General features: G+C 41.7%; 1 protein-coding gene across 6 annotated transcripts in view; it reads right to left on the bottom strand.

Annotated features, from left to right (window-relative positions):
* The window catches only part of NPNT (nephronectin), a 95,692-nt gene that overhangs the window by 16,503 nt on the left and 53,989 nt on the right, over positions 1–25,200 (bottom strand). For all 6 annotated transcript variants that reach the window (XM_037897008.2, XM_037897009.2, XM_037897010.2 and 3 more), the window contains 5 exons: positions 22,002–22,121; positions 21,039–21,158; positions 19,602–19,736; positions 18,516–18,638; positions 13,777–14,235 (listed from right to left, as the gene is read on the bottom strand). In XM_037897008.2, coding sequence (XP_037752936.1) covers positions 13,777–14,235; positions 18,516–18,638; positions 19,602–19,736; positions 21,039–21,158; positions 22,002–22,121 — 957 coding nt within the window. The remainder of the gene's footprint in view (positions 1–13,776; positions 14,236–18,515; positions 18,639–19,601; positions 19,737–21,038; positions 21,159–22,001; positions 22,122–25,200) is intronic.

Raw genomic sequence — 25,200 nt, 5'->3', positions numbered from 1 at the left:
TCTCCACAATTACGATGATCGATCACAACACATGGGTTCTACACATACCGATCACAGGTGATATACCTCATCTAGTACAATAAATGGCCCAGTAACAACTGTGTGGGTGAAATGAGACAATCACTACACTCTTGAATGAACTCTCACAGAAAAACAAAAGACAAAATAAAAGACAAAAACACCATATCACTTGTGGGCAAATACTTTTCACGCAACGATCACACCATATCTGACCTCTCAGTCCTCATCTTCAAAGGAAACCTGCACAACACCTTCAAAAGACAACCCTGGGAGTGTAAATTCATAATTTTGTTATACACTAAAAATCATGAACTCAATAAAGACACTAGATTTATGGCTCATTACAAATTCCTAAAACCCACTAACCCACCTTTCTTTTATGACTGCAGAGGTGTTAACTGCCCACTTCACCTTGAACGGTCACTTGCAACATGTTAACTCCTTATGCTAATCAATCTGTTCCACCTTGTATTTAGCTGTGACACTCTGAGTACCTTTCCCAGGTCTGAAGAAGAGCTCTGTGTAAGCGCTAAAGCTTGTCTCTCTCACCAACAGAAGTTGGTCCAATAAAAGATATTATCTCACCCACCTTGTCTATTAATCAAACAAAAGGTTTAAAAAATCTGCAGTAAACTGGATATTTTCCTTTATATTTCGGTCATCTTTAAGAACAGTTATTTTTCTTATTATTTTCTTCCATTGTAAATTCTTTAGCATTAGGAATGTGTCTGTCCATTTGTAAAGTAATGTAGGTCATGTTCTTATACTCTCACTCATGTTGAATAGCACCTCCTCCACAAATAGTCCCAATGACTTCAGTGTGACCCTTTGAAGAGCAAGGTATAGTGTAAGTAAGAGTATTACAATTTGGCTTTTTCATCTATAGCGCAATACATCATTTTTAATAATAGTTTTCGCTATTTTGTTTTTAACATCTGTTTTGCTTATACATTAATTTTCTTTAGCTTTAACATTACAAAAAAGCCCATATAAAAGCTCTACATACCCTGAAAATAGTTAATATTTATGCTATCGCGTGGTTAGTGTAAGTCTAATATACAAGTGGAGATAATCATTAACCTCAGCAAGCCAACAAACCAAAATGGAAAAGCTCCAGAAAAGACTCTGAGCCCCTGTTGTAAACAAAGACCTACTCCTTCCCCAAAACCCTATCCAACAAATGACATTTGCAGCATGCCCATGTTATTGAGTACAGGCTATTTCAGACCAAAGAGGGGAGCAAGTTTCAGAGTCCTGGGGCCCTCACTGAGAATACCCTGCTCTTCTTTTACAATGAGGGTGATCCAGCTTGAACTTCTCTTCCTACTGGAGCTATGGCAGTAGGACACCGGGAAAGAGATGGTCTTTCAGATAGGCAAGTTTAGCAGTAATGCCTACACAAAAGGTTTAAGATCCATTTCAGTTAGGTGCCTAACTTGCACCTGCCTAACTTGAAGCATGTGACTAGTGTGATGGATTTTTGTTGAATCAGGGACTTATCAATTGGCAGTAAAATTTCCATTAAGGATTTTTAAGAATTTGTATTAAAAAATTCTAATCGCTACACAGAGCATTACAATAAGAAGTGAATCAGTTTGAAAGATACCACAGAAGTGTTTTTAAATGAAATAAAACAGAATAAGTAACTATCAAAGAGGGAGTCTGCTGAAAGTCCAGTGACAAAGTAGTATAGAACTAGAGTTAGATGAATAATGAAAAATAAATTTTCAAGAAAATGCAATTGAATAAAAACTGCAAATTTGCTTTGGCAGCCAGAGATCCATTTTATGTGCTATTCATACTCAGGAGCTGGGGGCTGTCTTGGAAGTTCATTGTGCTTCACACCAGTGGATGGAGCAGCACTGACATCTTATAGGAGAAATTTTCCATGAGCATTTCCATATGAGGAGAGATTAAAAAAGACTGGGACTTTTCAGCTTGAAAAAGAGCTGACTAAGGGGGAATATAATAGAGGTCAATAAATTATGAATGGTGTGGAGCAAGTGAATAAAGAAGTGTATTTACCCCATTACATACACATGAAGCAGGGGTCACACAATGAATTAATAGGCAGCAGGTTTAAAACAGCCATAAGGAGGTACTTCACAAAGTGCACAGTAAACTTGTGGAACTATTACCAGGGGGATGTTGTGAAGGCCAAAGGTATAACTGGGTTCAAAAAAGAGTTAGATAAATTCATGCAGAATAGGTCCATCAATGGCTATTAGTCAAGATGGTCAGGGACACAACCCCAGCCTCTGATTGCCAAAAGCTGAGAGTGGACGACAGAGGATGGATCACTCAATACATTGCTCTGTTCTGTTCACTCCCTCTGAAGCATCTGGCACCGGCCACTGTCAGAAGACAGGATATTGGACTCAATGGACGATTTTGTCTGACCCAATATGTTCTTATCACCCTGCCATCTTTCCTCTGCTAGCCAGAATCCAAGGGCAACTGAATGGCCCTGTAATTTCCCTCTTCTTTCCTAGCACTCTATAAAGGGATGTATAGTGGGGAGGGATTTGAGAATACAAGCACATTGCCTACAAACTTCTAGATCTTATGCACCTGCTGATTGTTGGTTACAATTGCAATGGGTCAGTTCAGGGAAACTCTCTCTTTTTAGATACATTTATTATCTTGTTCCCATTCACTTCCCTGAGCTTGTCCCATCAGCCAATATGATGCAGTGTCACTTCATCCCATGCTATCAGTACCCAGGACCAGTATTGGTGAATTCCCTGTCCTATTTTGATAAACTGTAACCATTTAACATAACAAAGTTCACCCTGTTAGCATTATCCTTTGCAGCTTTTCTTCCACACATTGTAACCCCTCCTCCCCCTACCTCAGGGCAGGAGTTTAGGGAGACTGGCCAGCAGTCCATGGCAGTAAGACTCTGCAATAGCCATGTTCCCATGGGAGGGAATGGGGAGTATTTTCTGATGTCCCTGAGTTATGCAGGTGCCCTGAGAGCTGTAGGACATTCTGGCAGATCTTTGTGCCTCCCGAGGTTAGGAGAGTCATGCCCGCTGCCTGCTACATGGAGACCCTTATCATTTTGCCCACCCCACTTGCAGAATGAATTGCAGGAAATCTCACATGCGAGGTGATAGTTTCCTGACCCTAACACAGGTTTTCTAGCTTTACAGGGCAAAGTGGTCCCCAAGTCACTAAATGAAATTCCACTTCCAGTCCCTGTTTACCATATAGACATGAACATTCATGTATAGCAAGTTTAATAGAACTATGTATAATTTAGGGACCCAGACAAAGATTTCTCCAAAACTTCTTCCAAAAGACCCCTCCTAATGTTAATTTCACGACCTCTGAGAATGCTTTAAAAATGCTCTTTTCAGTGCTGCATTCTAATGAAAGGAATGTGCATTCATATCCAGCAAACAAGGGAGCTACCATACAAGACACAGGAATCTTAACATGGTCCATGTGTACTCTTCTTTCCTAAGACCGCTACGTATGCTGAGTGGAGATCCTGGGAGAAAGAATTTGGCACAATTATTTCTTGTCAGCTTTCCAAACCTTTCGTGAGTACTTTACTTAGCATATCAGTGTAGTTTTCACTTTACTTCAACTGCTAGATAAGATTGTTAAATATAAACTTGACTTCTTCTTAGAAGATTCCATGAACTATATACACTGAATGGTATTTCTCAAGGAGGCTGTGTAGTAGAAGTACATAGTTGGGTGAGCCAATACACTAATTCTACAGCATTCCTCAAGTTATTGAGTAAAGTTCTTCATAAAGGGATGGGAAGAGAGGGGAGATATTTTTTTTACCAGATACATAAGACCGATTCTCACGCTGCCTTTTAATCTTGAAAAAGTCTTGTTACTTCTCTAATCTGTTCACCAATGGCTAAATTTGGGAAGCTGAGGTATAGTGAGTATATTTTGGGGTTATTCATGATTATGGCCACCTCAGTTTTTTGGCAATTTCAATAACAAAAAAGAAATTGAGAACTGAAGCACAGCTTCATATCGTTATTAATAATACTAAAATAATAACAAAAATAATAAAATATAATGCAGTTTAAACGTAGCTGATTCCATACTGGAGCAATTATGCATGCAATTCCCATTTGTCAATAAATGTAATTGAGAAACAGATATGAAAGTTCCATACTTAAAGCAAATTAAATGTGGTTAAACTCTTAATTCAAAAAATAAAAAGAGGAACAGTTACGAGGTCTCCAGTGCTCACATATATTAGAAATAGCTAAAAGAAAGCTAAACAGTCAGGGGCTAGATCATGGCCCTCGGTCCCTGAACCACTTTGACAGCACCTTCCTATTTTGCTCCAAGCAGGAGAGGAGATGGGTGTGTCTGGGGTTGAGGCGGGGGGGGCGGGGGAGAGGGGAGGGGCAGAGGTCAGACTGGGGGAGATGTACATCATCTTACCCCACCACAAGTCACCCCACCTGCCCATGGTGTGTTACCTAAAATTCTGCAACCTGAGGCCACATTAACTTTTGCTTAGGGAATGCCCCCTCCTAAGCAAAACTCTTTACGGAGGGTTTCCAATGGCAGCTACTGGTAGTCATAACTGGCAGTGCAGCTGTATTGCATATTAGCAAGCATCTGGGAGACAGAGAGTCTCTTCGTGGACAGCTTTGTGCTTCTGGCAGATTTCTTGAGAGCCTGGAAGGTCTGCAGGCTTTTGGGTGGACAGGAACATGATGATTTCAGGAAAACTCCTGCAGTCTCTCCCATTCTTGTGTACCATTATACATAAGAGAGGGCAACATGGCCCTAATTCAAGTAGAGCCCAATTCTGTATTCTTCAGGCAGGTATAATGTCCACTAACTTCTTTAACCTAACTCTTGTTACTTATATTGACGTGCACTTTGAACAATTCTACGTTTATACAAGACAAGACATGTCCTGTTAAATCTCTTCAAAAATTGAACTGCTTTTCTTTCAGCAAACAGATCTAGAAGATGAACAATGGCTATACAATCAGTATGAGTCACAGATAGACCATCATAAACAGCAAGCACAAGCTTGAAAGAATCGGGTGTGAACAGAAAATTGCATGGAAGAATGTTGGAAGTATGTGATTTACCCATTATGTAAAGGATTCAGGCCCTATGACTCAGCTCCAGATGCCACATAACAATGAAACATCTATTTTCATAAAAAACATTAAGCCAAACTCATTTTTAAAAGGTATCAGAATAATTGGGCCAAACTAATCCAAATAATGTAACTCCACTGACATCAGTGGCTGAGGGTCTACATTCTTTACCTTTAGCACTGTCTCATTTAAATAGATTAAAGGATTACATAACCATACTTGCTGCACCTTCTAAGGCCTTTTCAGTCTTAAGAAGAGGGCCCCAAAAATTCATTAATATAAAACAAGCTTTTTTATAAAAATGGGAATTGAATATCCAAATCTTTTAGGTGGCTTTGAAAATCTCAACCTTAAAAACTAATAAAGTCTGCTCATTAAGAGTCTTATCCAAAGTCCATTTTAGTCAACGGAAAGATGCCTACATACTTCAGTGGGCTCTGGATCAGATCCTAAATAGCTGAATATTAACCCCGTGCTACATTCCAGCAAGTTTTCATTCACGCTGTGTCAATATCAGGAAAAGATTAACCTTGCTTCCAGATGCCATTGCCTCATCTGACTAAGTGGTTCAGAAGACAAGAATAGCAAGTCCATGAACAAAACCCAAACTACTGTCTTGTTTTGTTTCTGACAGTGAGATAGTCCTTTTTTTAGTCCTGTAGTAAATACTGGTAAATGAGTAAAATACCAAAGTAATCTAAAACCTTTCCAAAAAACGACCACATTATCTAAATATCAGTCTAACCTACACCAGTCGGTGATCTCTGTCATCATTTAGCAGACTAATGAAAATTACAGTGGTCCGAATGACAGTGCTAAGCAACAGATTCAGGGACATTTTGCAATGGATATTTCAGAGAATTTCACCTCATGTATGGGGCAGGAAGCCAGAGAAGCAGAGACATGGCTGAGAATAGATTTAGGAAAAATAAATGAAGGGAAAAAAAAAAAACAACCTGAAATGTATGTTTGTTTTCTACAAGAATATTACCAGGCACATTGTCTTTGCTGATCTGATCAGTAATATGCTGAGGCACCATGAATTCATTGCTGGATATAGTCAAATGGTGCTGAGGCATCACTTCCCTTCACTGTGTGCCCCATATCCTGCCACCTACTGAAACCCCTTCCTCCCATCCAAGTATAATATACCAAAAACGTCACCCACCTTTTGGTGGTGGTCAGCTGAGCTCCCAGAAAGGGCCATCATTTGCAACATTAAGCTATCAATCAGCTGCAGCACTAACTGTTGGAAACAAGGAGACATTATACTGAAGAAGTTACTTCCTCAAGCCCTTTAGGTAGTGCATGCACAGCTAGAAAGCCAAGTCACAATCTCCCTCGATCAGCAATGGCTACCCACCCCAGGGAATAAACCAGCCTGAAGGTCCAAATTTAAAAGCTGCTATCAGACAAAGACAGAACAGGATTGAACAATTGGACAATATGCCCAGTACTGCCCCCTAGTCTGTGCCACAAAGTACCACATCTCCCTGTTTCCCATTTTTTATGATTGCCCCACTGCAGTATTATTGTGAGCCCTCAGCCGTGTACTGAGGGGGAACTAGTCTAACAAAGCCAGCACAGTTCCTGGAAATAGTTTACTACACTCAGTTCAGTCCTGCATCACATTCAGTGAGGAGGCTGACCTTAGTAGCATCCACCAAATCATCCCCTTCCAGGCGTACAATGATGGTTCCAACATGTCTGCATTGCTGCTGTGGGGCCAATGAAGCATGCAAGAGTTGATCTTTTTCATGCCCCCTCAGGTCCCACCTGGGGAGCGACAGGGACCTCAGTGCAATTCACACTTCCCTGGTGACATCTAGCAGTGAGCCAACTACAAAAGGAACAGCTTCTGTTGCCAGACATGGGTATCAATCACGGTCATCGGTAGGACTCAAGCATACTAGCCAAGGTGAATCATGGGTGGCTTACCAGAAAATCTGCTGGAGTGTTAGAAACAGCCTTAGCAGGAAATTTTAGGATGTTTATAAGTTTTTGAAACTTCAATACCATATCAAATGGAATTAGCAATGAAGAGAAACTATAAAGAGCTTAGGTTTCAGAGTAGTAGCCATGTTAGTCTGTATTCGCAAAAATATTCACTTCTGAGCTGTAGCTCTCGAAAGCTTATGCTCTGATAAATTTGTTAGTCTCTAAGGTACCACAAGTACTCCTTTTCTTTTTATAAAGAGTTTATTTGACCATAACCTTTTAGTTAACTTCTCAGCTGATATTGTTAAGGTTTTGATTGACTGACTGGTTAATTTTTTAATCTAGAAATAGATTCAGATTTTGATCCACTTTGGGAATGTTGCTTCTCCTTTTGTACAAGAAGGAAATAAATGTCAATATCCTAAACATTACACAGCTGTCTCATGCACTATCTCAAAATTCTGGGCAGCTTTGAACCTCTATCTAATCTATGGCATTTCTAAAACACCTGTCATCATAATATCTAAGCTCCATGAAACAATTAAAAAATGCATACCCTAAAGGGAAGTATTTGCACAATCTCTTCCTTGCTCTCATTATGCTGTATAGATTTTTGTTTGACTGTTTCTACATCTTGTCTTACCTTATCTACTTTCCCACTCCCCCTCCCATTTGTCCAACTGTGAGTGAGTCTTGGAGAGATGTCACTTTCAGGGTGGGCCACTTATCCAAGAAGGAGATGTTGCATTTGGGTTTGAATATGGTCAGGCAGTGTCTGATCTGATCTGGTGACCCGGAGGATTCCACATGGGGATGTAACTCACAGGCAGCTGCCTATTTGGGGAGCACACTGAGAATGTGTTTAACTGATTGTAACACTTTCTTTAGGTGACCTCTCTACACTGCTCAGTCTGCTATATGGTCCACTTTTGGGTATGAGCCCACAACAAAATAACAGAAAGGGAGAAGGAAGCAAGATACAGGGGATAAGGAGCGGTTCAGAAAAGGAGGGGGAGGAACAACTTGAGCTTGACTTTGAACTTGGCCTTTGCATTACAAAGGAAGGTGGGAACAAAGCTCTAAAGCTACCCAGTAATTTACAGCACCAGCCAGGGGTGGGAGCAGAGCTGGGTACAGCTAGTTAAGTCAGCAAGGCTGGCAGCTCCTTTGTGCTATGTATAATGCTTCAGTGAAGCCCTTTCCTCTGGTAATCCCTCACCAAACAGCTACTCTTGCTGTTTCTCTGACATTCTAACAATACATACATACCAGTAATGTACACTTAGGAAAAATCCTAACGTCCAACATGGTACCTTACTGCTGTGGAAGGGAGCTCCAGTGCTGACCTGACTAATCCCAAGGATGATGAGACTGGTGCAATGGGGTGATGTGATGCACTGAGGCCCAGAAAAGGGTGGAGAGCCTGTTCATACAAGTAGAACATTGGAAGGGGATAGGAGGTGGCTGACACACATGGCAAAGAAAGCGCAGCATCTGGGATTTCAACTTTAGGAGGGGAGCGGGGAGAGAATTCAGGGCTGACAGGGAGGACAGTTTTCACCAACTGTAATTTTTGCACTAAATAGACAAAAAAAAGTCTCTGTGGTAGGAATCTAACATCTATATAGGAATGCAGCCCTTATGTACATTTTCAATCTGGAACAATATTGGGGAACATAAACAAAGCAAGCCAGTATCGTGAAAATACATGAGAATTGCCATCTTTTCTGAATGTGCTAAGTGAGGGAATATAACTGCTTCCTTCCTATATGCTACACGCTATCCCCTTCTTAAATACAAGGACATTGTTCCTTATCCATACCTGAAAGCTCTCTGTGGCAGTAGGGCATGAGAGGGCAACAGGCATGGCTTTCTGTATGCTACATAGTGCTGAGTACACAGACAGTGCTCACTGAATAACAAACAACAAAAACAGAGCTGTGTTGGAAACTGTTTTCCAACCGTGACTGCAGGTTTCACTTCCAGAGTGAACATTATAATATGCTCACTTAATAAGTGCCTGGGGACGGGGGCAGTGTCCACCATATTCTGGGTACTATCAAAATACAAATGTCATAAATATAAAGGGAAGGGTAAACAGCTTTAAAATCCCTCCTGGCCAGAAGAAAAACCCTTTCACCTGTAAAGGGTTAAGAAGCTAGGATAACCTCACTGGCACCTGACCAAAAAGACCAATGAGGAGACAAGATACTTTCAAAGCTGGAGAGGGGGAGAAACAAAGGCTCTCTCTCTGTGTGATGCTTTTGCTGGGACCAGAAAAGGAATGGAGTCTTAGAACTTAGTAAGTAATCTAGCTCGATATGCGTTAGATTCTGTTTTGTTTAAATGGCTGGTAAAATAAGCTGTGCTGAATGGAATGGATATTCCTGTTTTTGTGTTTTTTTTAACTTAAGGTTTTGCCTAGAGGGATTCTCTATATTTTGAATCTGATTACCCTGTAAGGTATTTACCATCCTGATTTTACAGAGGTGATTCTTTTACTTTTTTTCCTTCAATTAAAATTCTTCTTTTAAGAACCGGATTGCTTTTTTCATTGTTCTTAAGATCCAAGGGTTTGGGTCTGTGTTCACCTATGCAAATTGGTGAGGATTTTTATCAAGCCTTCCCCAGGAAAGGGGGTGTAGGGTTTGGGGAGGATTTTGGGGGGAAAGACGTTTCCGAGCTGGCTCTTTCCCTGTTATATATTTGTTAGACACTTGGTGGTGGCAGCAATAAAGTCCAAGGGCAAAAGGTAAAATAGTTTGTACCTTGGGGAAGTTTTAACCTAAGCTGGTAAAAATAAGCTTAGGGGTTTTTCATGCAGGTCCCCACATCTGTACCCTAGAGTTCAGAGTGGGGAAGGAACCTTGACAACAAATAATTTAAAAAAATAAATGACAGCAAAGCAGGCCTGCTGAGGGTTACACCAGGAGTGCCCTACAAATTGTCAACATCTAGGGCATAAATGGAATCTTGAATCTTGCTCACACCTTTTATTTTATGTATATCAAATAAATATTTAATATGGGATGAAGAGAAGGGATAACATGAGACTAAAAAGCACATATCTGTGGGCTTGATATGGAGGGCAACTGAGTACCAATATGGCCTATTGAAGTCAATGACAGTAGCAGGTGCACAGCACCTCTCAGAATCAGGCTGTATTGCGTACTGAAGTGTATTGAAGGATAAACAACTGATCTCAGGCTATGTATATATTTCACAAACTACTAATGGCTACTCCTGAGCACTCATGAACAAAATATGATACACACCGCAGATAATCTCTTTTCCTTAGGTTCCTTGCAACTACAATAATTTAAGATCACATTCAAAAAGCAAACAAACTTAAAAACAGCTTGTACCTGCCAGAATTCAAATCTCTATATTTTGATCTCTACATAAATGAAAGCATACTCCTCAAAGCAGAAAAATCCTACAGAATTAGTAGATAACAATATATTTTATAGGTTTTTTTTAAACTGACCTATACAATTTAGTAGAAAATTATCTTTCTGCTATAAAATTCTATAGGATGGTTCAAAAAACCCTGTAGACGGGAGATCACTGACTGCTGAATTCTATAGATTTTTAGAATAATTTCTGTAGAACCCTATTCCATTTTTGTAGAAACCAAATTATTTCATCCCTATTAAATTCTATATGCCTTTTCAATATGGTTGACAGAACTACAATCTTGTAGGAGCTATAAGAGGAATTGTCATTTAGTTTCTCAAGGCTGCAAGCTACCTGAAGGAACATTTTCCCCCCATTACAGAACACTCATTATCTGAACAAAACCCCAAACATGTCATGAACAAAGGACAGTATTACCACTCCAGGCACACAGAACACAGAGGGAATTAGGAGTGACAGATACAGCTTTATATAACATTACTTTTAACATTTTAAAAATGTTTCCTCCTTGCTACCTGCTGCTTATACCAGCCTAAATATGTGTCTGTTACTCATTACTAGGCTGAGAAATTACCTAACTATAGACTTTGCTCTTGTGGGCGATCAGGATCAGTCATCAGAAATACAAAGTATACTTTAGTAATGTAGCAATTAGAGATGGAAAGGACCTATAAGAACATGGACTTGCTGGGTCCATCACCTTACTGAATGTTAAATTGACAGTATTTTTACAAAAAACATTTATATTTAAGATTCAGTTTCTTAGACTGAACAAGTTATAGTGATGGTTTTAAAATGACCCTTGAAAAACAGTTTTAAAGATCCTTTGAGTAGTTCAGAAACAAACTTTTTATCTTCCTTAATTCTTTCTAGTTCATTTTTTTCTCCACCACAAAACAGTCAAACTGCCTGCAGCAGATAAAATATTACCAGAAAAACAAATCCTTTATTTAAAGAATGAAATATTTCACTGTGTAATCATAAAGAACACACCCCTAGAAGCTACTGTATAGAAATCAGAATCACAAACAAAACAAAAAAACCCCCACAAGTGCTTGTCCCCCTGCTCTGAAACAGTAAATGTTTTCCTCCTATACTGCTTGAGCAGCTTTACTGGCTGAAGAAAAGGGCTGATCTAACACACACTCCCAATCTCTATAATTAACTGCAGCCACAATACTAAAGATGAAATAGGGTGTTGAGTATTTCTTGGCAGGCATGTTTAACTACACGCACCAGCTATGTCATTTGTGGTATGTAGTAAAGCTTGCACAAAAATACTGCAATATCTTTCAGGGAAGCTCTCAAAATGACGCTTCTACACACTGTGAGCATCTTCAGTATCATGAGCTGATTTTTGTAGGCACATTCTATAAAACAAGCCTCAGTATTATTTTTTGTGTGTTTTTGTTATGGGTTAGCAGTAAATATTAGAGAGACTACTACATGAATCCACACAACACACACAAAGCCTTACTGGGGTTCATACAGCAAGTGCTGTTTCTTTCAGATTCATGCAGTCACTCAACATCTCAACTTTTAAACCTATTGTCTAAAACAGGGGTCGGCAACCTTTCAGAAGTGGTGTGCCGAGTCTTCATTTATTCACTTTAATTTAAGGTTTCACGTGCCGGTAATACATTTCAATGTTTTTTAGAAGGTGTGTCTCTCTCTATAAGTCTATATATTATATAACTAAACTATTGTTGTATTGTAAAATAAATAAGGTTTTCAAAATGTTTAAGAAGCTTCATTTAAAATTAAATTAAAATGTTGATCTTACGCCGCTGGCCTGCTCAGCCTGCTGCTGGTCTGGGGTTCCGTTCACCTAAGCCGGCAGCTGGCTGAGCGGGGCCTGCGGCCCGGACCCCAGCTGGCAAGGGGCCGGCAGCCAGAACCCCAGACTAGCAGTGGGCTGAGCGGATCAGCCCGCTGCTGCTCAGGGGTTCCATCCGCTGGCTCCTGCCAGCCGGGATCCCAGCTGCCGGACCTGCTTAGCCCGCTGCCAGTCTGGGGTCCTGGCCCTGCCCACACACAGTGGGTACCTACCTTCTCCCTGGTTCTGGCCATTCTCTTCCTCTCTCTTTGCACTGAGCTGAGGGTGGGAGTGCACTGAGCACAGGGCTGGGGGTGAAGGAGCAGGCTGGGGGTTGGGGTGTAGGGTCTGGCCAGGAGCTAGAATGAGGGAGGGGGCTCAGGGTTGGGGCAGGAGGTTTGGGTGTGGAGCGCTTACCTGTGCAGCTCCCATTTGGTGGGAGGGGTGCAGGTGGGAATGTGGGGGTAGGGGGAGGTGCAGGAGCTCCCGTTTGGTGCTCAGGGTTGGGGGTGGGGATGTGGGGGGGTGCAAAAGTCAAGGCAGAGGGCTGGGAGCATGTGAGGGGGGTGCAGGTGTCAGGGCATAGGGTGTGGGGGGCCTGGGTATGTGGGGGGGTGCCAGAGTCAGGGCTGGGGTTGTGAGGGGGGGTGAAGGAGTCAAGCAGAGGGCTGGGTGTGTGTGAGGGGGGTACAGGGCTCAGGGCAGGGGCCTTGGGGGTGTGCGGGGCTGCAGGGCAGAGGGCTGGGTGTGTGTGTGGGGGGGGGGTCAGGGCAGAGGGCTGGGGTCGTGCGGTGCTCATGGCAGGGGGCTGGAGGGGATATGCCCCGCTTCCCCAAGGCCTTGCCCCCACTTCTTCTCTGCCTCCGCCGGGAGCAGTGAGCACTCTGACTCCGCTCCTCCCTCACCCCCTCCCTCGCAAGGGCCGGCAGGGAGGGAAGGACGAAGAGGAGGAGGAGGAGCAGCAGGAACCCAGCACACTGTGGGAAGAGGCAGGGGAGCCGGCAGGATCAAGCTTCTGCCCCTTGCCCCCTGTCCCCACGGGAGGGGGCAGGGTGCGGAGAAGAGCAGGCTGGGCCGGATTTTTAATGGCACACTGCTGCCTGCCGGGACCCCAGGGGACCCTATTCAGAAGGAGAACAATGGACCTCAACAACGCTAGGCCAGGGGACTGAACTGAAAGCCTGTTAACCCTTGAATGCTAAAGTGAGCGGTTATCTGTATGGCCATGTAGGTTTAATATGGCACATATTTCAATAGGATAACAAGCGGTACAACATACTTTATATTCACAGAGGCATGCAATGTCCAATGGCAAAAGTCCATACGGCACTGCAGTGGTAAAGGCTATCACAATGTCACCATTTGCAATTTCATATCCTACATGCCACCTATGAAAATAATTCTCTGAAGACAATAGAATGCAACACTTCCTTTCACCTGCAATTTACACATCCTATTAATGAAAGAGCATATAGGTGTACTTACTAAACACGTCCCCTCGTGGTTTCTGAGGTTCTATTTGTATTCTGTTGTCAACTGTAATTCCCTGGGGAGAGGTAGTTTCAGTGGGAATAAGAGAAGAGTCTTCAGTTGTTAACTGTGGGGTTCTTGCTGTGGGTGCAGGTTTTGATGTTGTAGATTGTGGAGGTGTTGGAGGCCTTGTTGCTGGCTTCAGTGGTGGTCTTGTTGTCATCAGTTTTGGTACAAACCTAGTAGTTGGCTTGGGTGTAGGCCACATTGTTGGTTTTGGTGTAGGCCGTACTGTTGGCTTGGGTGCAGGCCTTGCTGTAATAATAGCTGGTATATGTGGTGGTCTCAGGGGCTGTCTTGTACCTCTGATGTCAGGAATCCTATTGGTCATACCGCTGCTGCCCTTCGGAAGTGTAGTATTGCCCTTGAATATATTATATGGACGAGATGGTTCAATCATAACTTTAGGAATAGCTGAAAAGAGAGTGAAAATGGGAGAACAATTGGTATTTGAATATCTCTCTGCACAAACTAAAATGTTACAATATCACATGAATATATGTAGAGTATTTGTTGAAATGAGTTCCTTTTGTTTGATTTTCCACTCATAAAAATCCCCCCAGATTTTAGTATTAATACCCCTGTATTATCACATGCATTTATAAAGTGCCTCTCATCATGGTATTTTGAGAACAAGTTATGTGGTTAAAATGATTAAGGACAACCCATTACCAAAATAGGGAGCCTATACTCAATCCCCTGCAGCCCCAAAATGGATAACTTTAAGGCACAGAAGTGGCAAAACCTAGCCAGGAGGGACAGGTAGCGAAGAGCTGGTCAGACAGGTACATCTGACGTTGAGCTCTAAAAGGGACCAAATTGCACGCTCTCATAAGCAATCTGTCCAGCCAAGCAGGAGTGAATTCCAGAGGCTAGTTATGGCAACTGAGTGCTCTGCCTCTGCAAACACCTCCCTTAGGATGATAGCTGAAGTCTTCTACAGTTGAATGTAGGGGATTATGACTGACAGAGAGAGTCTTCAAGATAATTGGGACTCTAAAAAGTACTCACATCATTCTGCCCCACTCAAAAGGTGGGGCAAACACATTCTGCACTACATTCCAAGAAGCTTTCAAAGTTAGTTTGAGGTGCCACATGTTGTAATAGTCTAGGACCCGGTTTACACAGAAAGTTGCATTGGTGTAACTAAACTACGTTTAACTGATACAATAAAACTGGTGTAAAAATCCTAGGTAGACACACCGAACTGATTTACATCCAGGTAATATTGGTGTAATTCGCATTAGTAAATTCAGAAGTGCAAGCTAAACCAATGTAAGAGTGTCTAAACTCAGGAGTTTGCTCTGAACTAACTAAAATTGTTGGGGGTTTTTAAAATGATTTTTGTTAAACTGGTGCAGCTATTGTGTATAGAAGAGGTCTAGATTTGAGTTAACAAAAGACAAAGGTCCACATCTAAGAAGAAAGAGTTCAATCTCTTGTCCAGCCCAAAAAAAGTGTTTTCGGTCAATTTTGCTACCTTGGAGACTTGGAGTAGAGATGAGTCTAGTAAGACCTCAAGATTTGACCATGGGCGGACAGAGATTGGAGGAATAGTTACAGGCTTCACCAGTTCTTCAAAACGCTTCTTCCTGCCAATAAGCATCAACTCTGTTTTATACAGCTTGAACCTAAGCCACTTTCATCCAGATCCCCTATCTGCCAAAAGCTGGAAGGAGCAAGAAGATGGTGTCATCTTGGCTATGGTGACCAGATGTCCCATTTTTAAAGACACAGTCCCGTATTTAAGCCCTCCTGCAAGTGTCCTGATTTTTTCTTAAAAATGGGCAAATTGTCCTGTATTTTCTGTCTCCCCACCAATCAGTACTGGAGGGTCCTGCTGCTGGCCAGATCCCTATTCGCCAGCCGCCCTCCCACCAGCGGGGAATAGGGGGGTCCAGTGGCAAATGATGGGAGGGGGGGCTCAAAGCTGGTGGTGGGGTGAAGATGTAGCGCACGGGGCCAGCCACCCCCACCCTGCCGGGTCATCAGCACAGCCCCTGCTGCATGCCAGCTCTCGGCCAGTAGGACCCTGCCCCCCGTCCCATTTCTGGCCAGCACTGGCTGTGCGCTGTGGTGGCTGATGAGAGCAGGCAGGCCTCAAGCAGCTGCCAGTTACATGTCGCCTGCGCTGCCCACCCATCAGCCCTTTACATGCTCCCCCTCTCACTGTCCTCTCCCTGCTTTGCCCCTTCGTCCCTCCCCCAGACCTGCTGCTCCTCCATATCCCCATCGGCAGGGCGCATCCGGCTTCCAAGGCTGTGCGGACAACAAGCCCCTGGTCGGAGTACTCAGCTCACCAACAGCCTGGCCTGCAGACTCCTTCCAGGCTGGCCAGGAGGAGCCAAGCCCTGCTTGTACCAAAGTCCTGCACAGCACTGGCACAGGGAAGCCTCTATGCCCCTCAGCTAAGCTCTGGAATGGCAGGGAAAGGGAGTGGAAATGATTTCTAGCCTGTTCACATCCCGAACTTGCAGGATCCACAGCAGCCCCTGGGGCAGAGGCTTAGCACCCTCTTCACTCCCTACACCTCCGCCCTGGGTCCTGTCCCCAGGGAACGTGGGGCTGCTACATCCCCTAGGCACCATCCCCTGCTGAGCCACGTCTCTGGAGGGTTCGCTGAAGCCCCTGCAGTCAGGTTCCCTGGGCCCTGGTGCACAATGCTTAGGGCTTAACCCCTTCCTGCCCACGCTGTAGACAGGGGATGGGTTATGTCAATGGCCAGCAGCAGCCTGGAGATGTTAGCTGCCTTTCGACACTGTGCAGGCAGGAAGGGACAAGCTGCTTCCAGTCACAGATGAGGGTGGGGAGGGGGCTGGGAAGAGAAGAGAGGAGTTCTGCAAAGACATTGGCCACGTCATCCCTTCCCCACTCATCCTCCCCTGCGGCTGGAAGCAGCTCCTGTCCCTTCCCTCCCACACAGTGATGAAAGGCTTCTGCTGGCCACATTCTCGTGTGAAGCCTGGCTGAAATCTGGGGAGGGGAGGGCATGTAACCCTGCATGCCCCCCACCCCCCAACGTGTTGCCTCGGAAGACATGGTGCCACGTACCAGGAGAGGCGGGTCTGTCCCGGGATCCAGCCAGGCATGGAGGGCAGGGTCGGTCAGTCACCCCCCTCACCCCATGTGTGAGAGAGGTATCACCTCTCCCCGTGTGGGTGGGGTGGGGGGGTAGGGGTGTGTGTGTGTGTGTGTGACCCCTCCCTGTGTGAACCCTAAAGCCTTAAAGATAAGAAGGTAAATAAAAAGAATCCAACTATGCAGTATTTCTTTTTAACAGGGGCTCGGTCAGCTTGATATTAATTTGAATGTTTGTACTGCATAGTTCTGATTGATTGCCATTGAACTCGCTTGAATATGAGTAATTTTACCAGGTGTCCCATATTCAGCATAGGGAAATATGGTCACCCTAATCTTGGCCCCCAAAAAGGAGACTTAGAGCTATCTAGTCTCACTATTATGTAGAGTGCCATGTACCTAATAATGGCACCATATTGTCTCACAGTTTGCCCCAGAATCTTCAATCAGAAAGAGTGACAAAATTTAACTTGGTTGGTGTCAAAAAGTGAGAGTTTGTATGTGACTGGGAAAAAAGAGTGATTATTAGAATAATTGTCATGTATGCTTTACTATTTTATTATTTATTTATATTACATACCACTCAAAGGCCCTAATGAAAGTTGGGTACCCACTGTGCTGGGAACTGTGGAAACACCAAGAGACAGTCTCTTGCCCAACATAACCCTCTGAGATGTCTGAGAGAACCATTTCAAAGGCATTCCATCCACCAGTGTCTGGTCCCTCAGTAGAGTCAAACCCCATCTGATTATCTACAGTATTGTAAGCTGTTGAAAGATTTAGTACTATCAGCAGAGACATCTGTTGATTGCCCCAAGGACCCAGGTCTCCAGTGAATCTTAATTTATTTTGGCAGACCTTTCAAAGTCTTACATGTTTGCCACCTGACAGTAATCAAGATTATGTGTAAATCACACAAACTGCAAATCGTATCCTTCTTTAGCACTGGTTTCGCGATCTGACAATGAGTACGTCCATTTGTTATTCACCATTTTCACGCCTGATTTTACATAAAGAAATAGCAAATTGGCCAGAAATAGCTCTATCCATTAATAAAGTCCCCCAAATACTAAAAGGCTAAAATCCCCCCTAATTACTTAAATATCTTTTAAAATCCAGTAGCATGCAACAAACAATGATAATGTAGTCCCCAGTTCAGTTAAGCACTTCAGCATTGGGGTCTGGCTGAGCTACGAGACTGGCACGGAACTCAGAGTGCATACAACAGACGGAGAAAGAGTAAGATGTAGTATATGATCACACCTTACCCCAGTTACTACACCCTAGCACTTGCTCAGAACAAGAACAATTACAGTCATTTATAGAATGCGGCTGTGAATAGGGTTCACTGGATTTCTTTCTAATAACGAAAAGATCTCAAGGAAAGATATTTTTATCCAGGCATGTTAAGACTCCTAAAACTTTGAATACAATATCTGATCCTTTATTATCTTTCAAAAACAGCTGAGAGAAACTGAGCCTGATACTACTGCATCTCAAAATTTACCATGTTTCTCAGCTTTCCTAATAAATGGCCTTGGTGTTTGACATTTGGCTTTGAGGTTCATGACACCCCTCCAGCCCCAAAAGAAAAAAAAAAAGAGCACATTACATACGTAGGCAGTTTATTCCATCGCCTCTGTATCCTTCTTTACATTTACACTTGTAGGTTCCCTGTGTATTGTAACATCGTGAAAAGCTGCCACACTGATACTGGCCAATTGAGCATTCATCTACATCTGTAACAAAAAATCATATAAAAAAGTCATTCACATGAGAGAAGGAACATGCTTTCCCCCTCCAAAAAAACCCTACAATAAGCAGATGTCATCATTTAAAAATATTCTAAATTTTTAAAATTCAATAACATTGTATCACCAGTGAAACCAGGAGAATTTTATCCTAAATTAATCTTTTTCATAGATTTTAAAAGGCGAGAAGAGATTATTATGGTCATCTAATAATCTCCTATATAACACAGGCATATAACTTGGCATCACCATGTTTAATATTGTGCTGTGGCAACAGATAGTTTCTACAAGTAAATTTTATAATTTCTGTGACCACTTTTTAAAGGTGACCTGTAAGGGTGGGAAATAATTGAGCTCGTGATTTATAAGGCCCTGATCCAACAAAGCAATTAAGCCTGCTCTATATCTGTGTTTTAACCACTATTATACCAGGGTGGAAACTGTTTACAATATCTTATATTATTTCACTATACTAGTGCCACAAACAAGGTCCCTATACCTGCAGGTGCTCTGTGCAGGGCCTTCTCATTGAAGTAACTGGAAGCATGGTCACATGTGAAGCAACACAACTTAATCTCCAACATCACTTTTCTTTAATATGATCATCAGCTGAAGCACTGAGAAAAATTAGGGAAGTTCACTAAGGCCCCAGACCAGCAACTGCTTGCAAGAAGCCCCAGTGAAATCTACAGAAATCATACCACGCTGAGCCACTTCCAGGATCAGGGCTTAAATGTATATTTTTTCATTTTCATATTCAATGTAATTCTATTTCATAAAATTAATATAGGATAAACTAAAGCAATCTGTTTTCAGCCCATAATAAAGTGATTAATACAGTCTCTATAAGCCAGCTAATATACTAATATAATAAACCTTGGATTGGTATTACAGGAAACATATGTGTGCTCTATGCATGCAAGACTCACTGAAAGAAATGGATTTTATTACCGTGGCATTGGTATTTGCCTCCAATGTACATCAGATCGAAGCCTTTATGACACTTGCAGATGTAGCTTCCAAAAGTATTAACACATTTCCTAAATCTGGGACAGACAACTCTCCCAGTAGCACATTCATCAACATCTGTAAACACAAATTAATTGCATTCTTAATAATATAGCTAAGATATGATCTGCCTCAAATTGATTTCAACTCTCAAAAATTGAATTTGCAATCTGAACTGTCAAAAATCTTTTAAAAATTTCCTCTTTGCCCCAGTCTGGTAGCCTTATACCAATGCTTGGGCGCTACCCTATGGAAGACCTGAATTCAGTTTTTGGTTGTGCTCCCTTTATATGCCACATCTCCTATGCCAACACAGAAAGCACAGCAAGAAAGAGATAGACATTATGCTCAGATTGGTGGGAGTTAAGTTTAGAAATTACCAAGAGTAGCCTTACTTTACATTGACTGTTTTAATTGATTTATATTAGCTGGCTCAAGGTTGTAGAGAGAATCCCAGAAATACGGACAGATTTTGAAGGGTGTAGTGGGCAGTTTTTTGGACAGAAAAATGGTTACTTACACACTCTGCATCAAGGATGATGGTATAAAGCAGAAACAAACTGGGGACATGCCCCAAACACATATGTCAAACATCCAAAGTAGTACTTAATTTCTCAAGCACTGGGAGCCTTTAATTAGTGGGCTGTAAACTATAAATAATACATTGAATTGCAGGTAAGTAGAATAAATAATAAACATATCTGAAATATCATTCAGACACAAAATGTTTTGAAACGTAGTCCTCCTTGAACAGGTGTGTATATATTTTGTTCTATACTATACAAGTACAGTAAACTTCAAGAGATACATGGCTATCATCATATTTACACCACCGCATATGTGGAGAAGCTGTCCTTCCTTGATGTCTTGATATCCTGCTGGCTACAAATGGGAGCTTTACACTACTGAAGAGGGAAGATTCCCAGATTCCCTGTGGAATGCACAGCACTTGCTTCTACCTCTGGAAGGGCTCAAAATATTGGTCCTTAAAACCATGACTTTTTATGTCTAGAAAAGCTGCTTCAAGTCATTTATAGAGGTTTTATTGCTCCCTCTGAGTCCTGCACAGTTTAGCTATGGCACCTGATTTTACAGGCAAAGGGATATGAAAATATAGTCCCAATAATTTTTTTAACTCTCTAAAGTTCGCTGAAAATATTATTTCTGTAACACGATATACACAGAATACATGACTGGTACTGGTTTGAGAATATCTGAGTAACGTGGCTATCCAAACTCATGTCAATAAAATCTTTACACCACACCTTACTATGATGTATTCCCTATATATGTGATAAATTCATTGAAACTGTGTTTTGGTTCAAGAAGAAAACATCCTGAGGAAAACAGTGAAATCAGTAACCGTGACTAATAACTTACCTATGCAGGTTCTACCGTCAGGCCCTAGCTGCAAGCCTGGAGAAGGACAGTGGCAGCGTACCTCTCCTTTCACGACATCACAGCCATACTGACAGTTTGCCATTGAACAAGAAAGAGCATCTAGGGAGAAACAGTTACACATTTAGACCAAATAAAAGGACTCAGCATCATACAGGTAAGTCGTTGAAATCTTTGGAGCATAAAGGTCCAGTCCAGCTACCATGAAAGTCAGTGGAAAGACTCCTGCGGACTGTAACAGGAGTTGGGTTAGGCCCTTCAAAAGCAAATATATATGCTGTAAATTTGTGCTCCTCATTTCACAAATTGTATTTATAAGAGACATTAAGTCATAGAGTACAGATTTTAGCTAGCCGTGTTGTGGCACACAATTCCCATGCTGAAAATAAACCCCAATATGCACTAAAAATCCTTCACGGATGCACTCGTTTAAAAATGCCAACTCCTGACTGCCGTGAAGCCTGTTTAATATCTTTAATTAAAGGTTATTGTCTTTCGCTCCTTCTCTGTTCATATACTCAAAATATCTACTTTTATGGGAGAGAGGAGGAACTGGATTTCTAGTAAGATCACAGGACAGTGGTACACTGTGGAGCCAGCAGGCATCTGTTTCTTTAACAATTTTACATGTATGTGGCCATAATATAGCAGCATTGCACATATCTTGCTGCTGAGAGCACAGCAAGTGCCTATCCCCAGAGGCAGAATAACAGTGATTTACACAGCTGAAGAACAGATTGGGAAAATGGGTAATATAACTAATAAAAATCAAATTATTTATTATTGTTTGAATCTAATTTTACCAGATTGATGCACAATTTTCAGAAAGAGGAGGCTTTTGCCTTGGGACTGATCCTTGTCCAGTAGATATTTACTGAGCACCTCAAGGGATTAAAAAATATTAACTGGAGTTTGAAAAAAGAAAGCTAAGGAGTCTTGACATACTGGAACATGATCCATCTGGCATAAGCATGTATCCATTCAGACAATAGCATTTGTAGCTACCATAGGTATTCATGCATCGATGTTTGCATGGCCGAGGCTTTAATCCACACTCGTTTAGATCTGAAATTAACAGGGAGAGGAGAGAACAAGCAAACAAACAAATTACGCATGAAAAAGGAGCATTTAAAGTTGTTCTAGTACTTTAAAAGTTGAGAAAAGATGGGGGAAGGGATGAGTCTTTCATATCCAGCTCATCTCAACTATGATCAGATTTGGCTACGTGAGCACTGTTCGGTACCCCATGTGAAGTAAATAATGTTGTTCGGTTCATTTACCAGTTAATCCACTCCCCTTTTTGTCCACATTACAAATTCCACTCTCAGAAATGGCACTAACTGGCACTATTAGCATTAACTGGAAGTAACAGGAATTTCAGCAGAGACGACATTGACTGAATGTGTATGGAGGCTGAATTACCATCTCCTTTCTAGAGGTATTCCCTTTAGATTGCTTGAGGAAATTAGTGGGATAGCATGGGAAAGCTGGCATTGCCACTGTTGTACCGGTCTGGGAGAGAAATTTGGCACTTCATTATCTAGATCTGTCAGTCCAATACGTTTTCGGAGTACTGTAAAAGTAAAATGTAGAAGGCTGTGTGGGGAGAGGGGAGGAAGAAGCTAGGTATATTTTTACCTATCTATTGAAGAAGGTATTTGGCATTGCTAATGTATGTGTTAAAGATTACCTGTGATTCTGGATTTCAGGTTTAAACTGAACTACACCAAGGAACTAATGAATTACACATTATGAAAATGTTCAACCCACAATTGTAGCTCTAGCTAACAAAAAAATTGTAACGGAAAATAAGGACTGAACTATGAATGCCCACAAAATTCAAATTCAGTAAGAAAGCACAGATATGCTGGTGGTATGAGAGGGAGTACTGACTTAGTACAGAGCTAATAATGCATGGCCCACAATTTACATCTTAAAAGGGTAAAAATAAAAACAAACCCTGTTATTCATAAACCTACTTACAAATCTAATTGGTAAATTATTATGTAATTACAGGTTCAAATTGTGGCTTGTTACTGACCTGTAAATCTCTCTGATTTAAAGTACTGTACATTATGGGCCAGATCCTCAGTTGATGTGAAACGATATAGTTCTGTTGAAGTCAATGTAGCTATGCTGCTCTATACCGGCTAAGCACCTGGTCACTCAAAATAGTCAGGTTGTTCATTTGTGAACCACACAATTTCACTTAAAACTTGTTAATTTATCAGAAGCAAAGTCCTATGCTGATGGTAGGACTTCTCCTGTTGGCATAGGTACTCCCCTCCACATGAGGCAGTAGTTATGGCTACCGGAGAAGCCATCCCATTGACATAGCTCTGTCTACACCGGGAGTTAACTTGGTATAACCGTGTCACTCTGGGGTGTGGATTTTCTATATCCCTGAGCAACGCAGTTATACCAGCGTAAGTTGCTAGTGTAGACCAAGCCTTAATTCCACTTCTGCATGTGAATGAAAGCAGTCCCAGTATTGGTTTTGAATGCTTTCGATTCAGATCTTGATAAGCATGCTGTAAATACTTGGAAGATGCCTGGTCTTTAAACAAAGATGCAGATTTGTTTCAGTGGTAGCATGGCTGTCATGCTAATGGTTCAACATCAAAGGAGAGCCAAAGTAAGACCCTTCGTACAGCTCCATTAGATTTAAAAATGTTTTTCCCCTCTGCCTTTGCGCTTTGCTATTGAGAGATAGTTTGTCGTTAATCCTTTAATCTGAACTCATGCTACAAAATCTCCCAGTATTAGTGAGAAGGAAAGTGTGTGTCATCACCTTGATTACCTAACTGCAAAGCCAGTGCTTTCAAAATAGGCTAAAATGTTACAATGTGCTGCTCCATGGGCTTACTAACAAATCTACTGTCCAATTTTATTTTCCCAGGTGTAGCATTTTCAACCCCTCTTTGCCAACACTACTGTAGCTTCCTTCCCAATTTCCGTGTAGATAGGCATATACTCTGTACACCACAGCATGTAATATTCAATTTCCTAGGTGAACGGTCACTGGGAGGTTCATTTGGTTCTTCATAAAATCTTTTATTAACACAATGATGGTTCTCTTTATATAGCTCCACACTCAGACTACGTGCAACAGCATGCCCTTCTCAGAAGTTTATGGATATTCTGCATATGGGCAAGAGGAAAAATGAATCAGTCAGTGTGCATACATATTGCATCCCTGTTCTCTGGCACCTGTTTACAGCTCAGAAACATTCCTGCTATTAGCATTCTCCATCATCTTCAGATGCTTTATATTTTTGTTATTTATGTAAGGTCATGTTATTCTTAAACAGGTTCAGGCTCATGTTAGCAGTTAAAGGGTCATCTATAGCAACACACTGAATATACTGCAAACATATGGTGGTTTTAAGAAAGGTCAGGTTACTTATCTAGAGATATCAATTTGGCATTTCAAACAGTGTCTATAATGATAGCTCACTTAGAATAAATACTCCTCCATCAAAAGGGAAAAAGAAAACAGCAGAATTTTCCTCTAAAAGATTGAAAGGTAAAAGGTTTTAAAATCAGAACTTTCCATAAATAAAACTTGTACATTATTTTTATTTTAATATAACGTCACTCCTTTTGTTCCTTAAGAAAGTTATAATGGAATTAAAAATACAAGGTGCATTAACATCAAATGAGGCGTTTAGCAAGTCCCATTATACTGCTGACAGGGATCTTCATTCATTATTCCAAACTAGACAATTTTACCATTAAACCACTTAAACTTAAGTGCTGTAATTATACAGTCAATACAAAAATAGCATTCTTAGCTGCAAGTAACATATTAAAAAGTGCTAAATGTAAAAGCAGGTTGGGTATTGGAGGAGCTTGTGAAAGCAGGTCCAGAACATAAGCGCAGGCTGCTGAGCATAAATATTACATTTCAAAAGGAGAGAGATGAAAAATGTAAAAACAGTGGAAAGACAACTGGTGGTATACGGTACATCTGGGTGTGACTTGTTCAACTAGTGTAGGGGCATTGCTCTGAGGCATCATCTTGGATAAAGATTGATTTTCTGTATGCAGACATGTTTCTTTCCTCAAGAGTCTGCTGTATAAAGTACTTAGTTTTCTTTAATTAGCCCCTTCACAGAATCCCAACAAAGGCCTAGCATTCTTT

The sequence above is a fragment of the Chelonia mydas genome, chromosome 4 (genome assembly GCF_015237465.2).
Source record: "Chelonia mydas isolate rCheMyd1 chromosome 4, rCheMyd1.pri.v2, whole genome shotgun sequence".
Lineage (NCBI taxonomy): Eukaryota > Metazoa > Chordata > Testudines > Cheloniidae > Chelonia > Chelonia mydas.
This window is presented reverse-complemented; position numbering and strand designations above follow the sequence as displayed.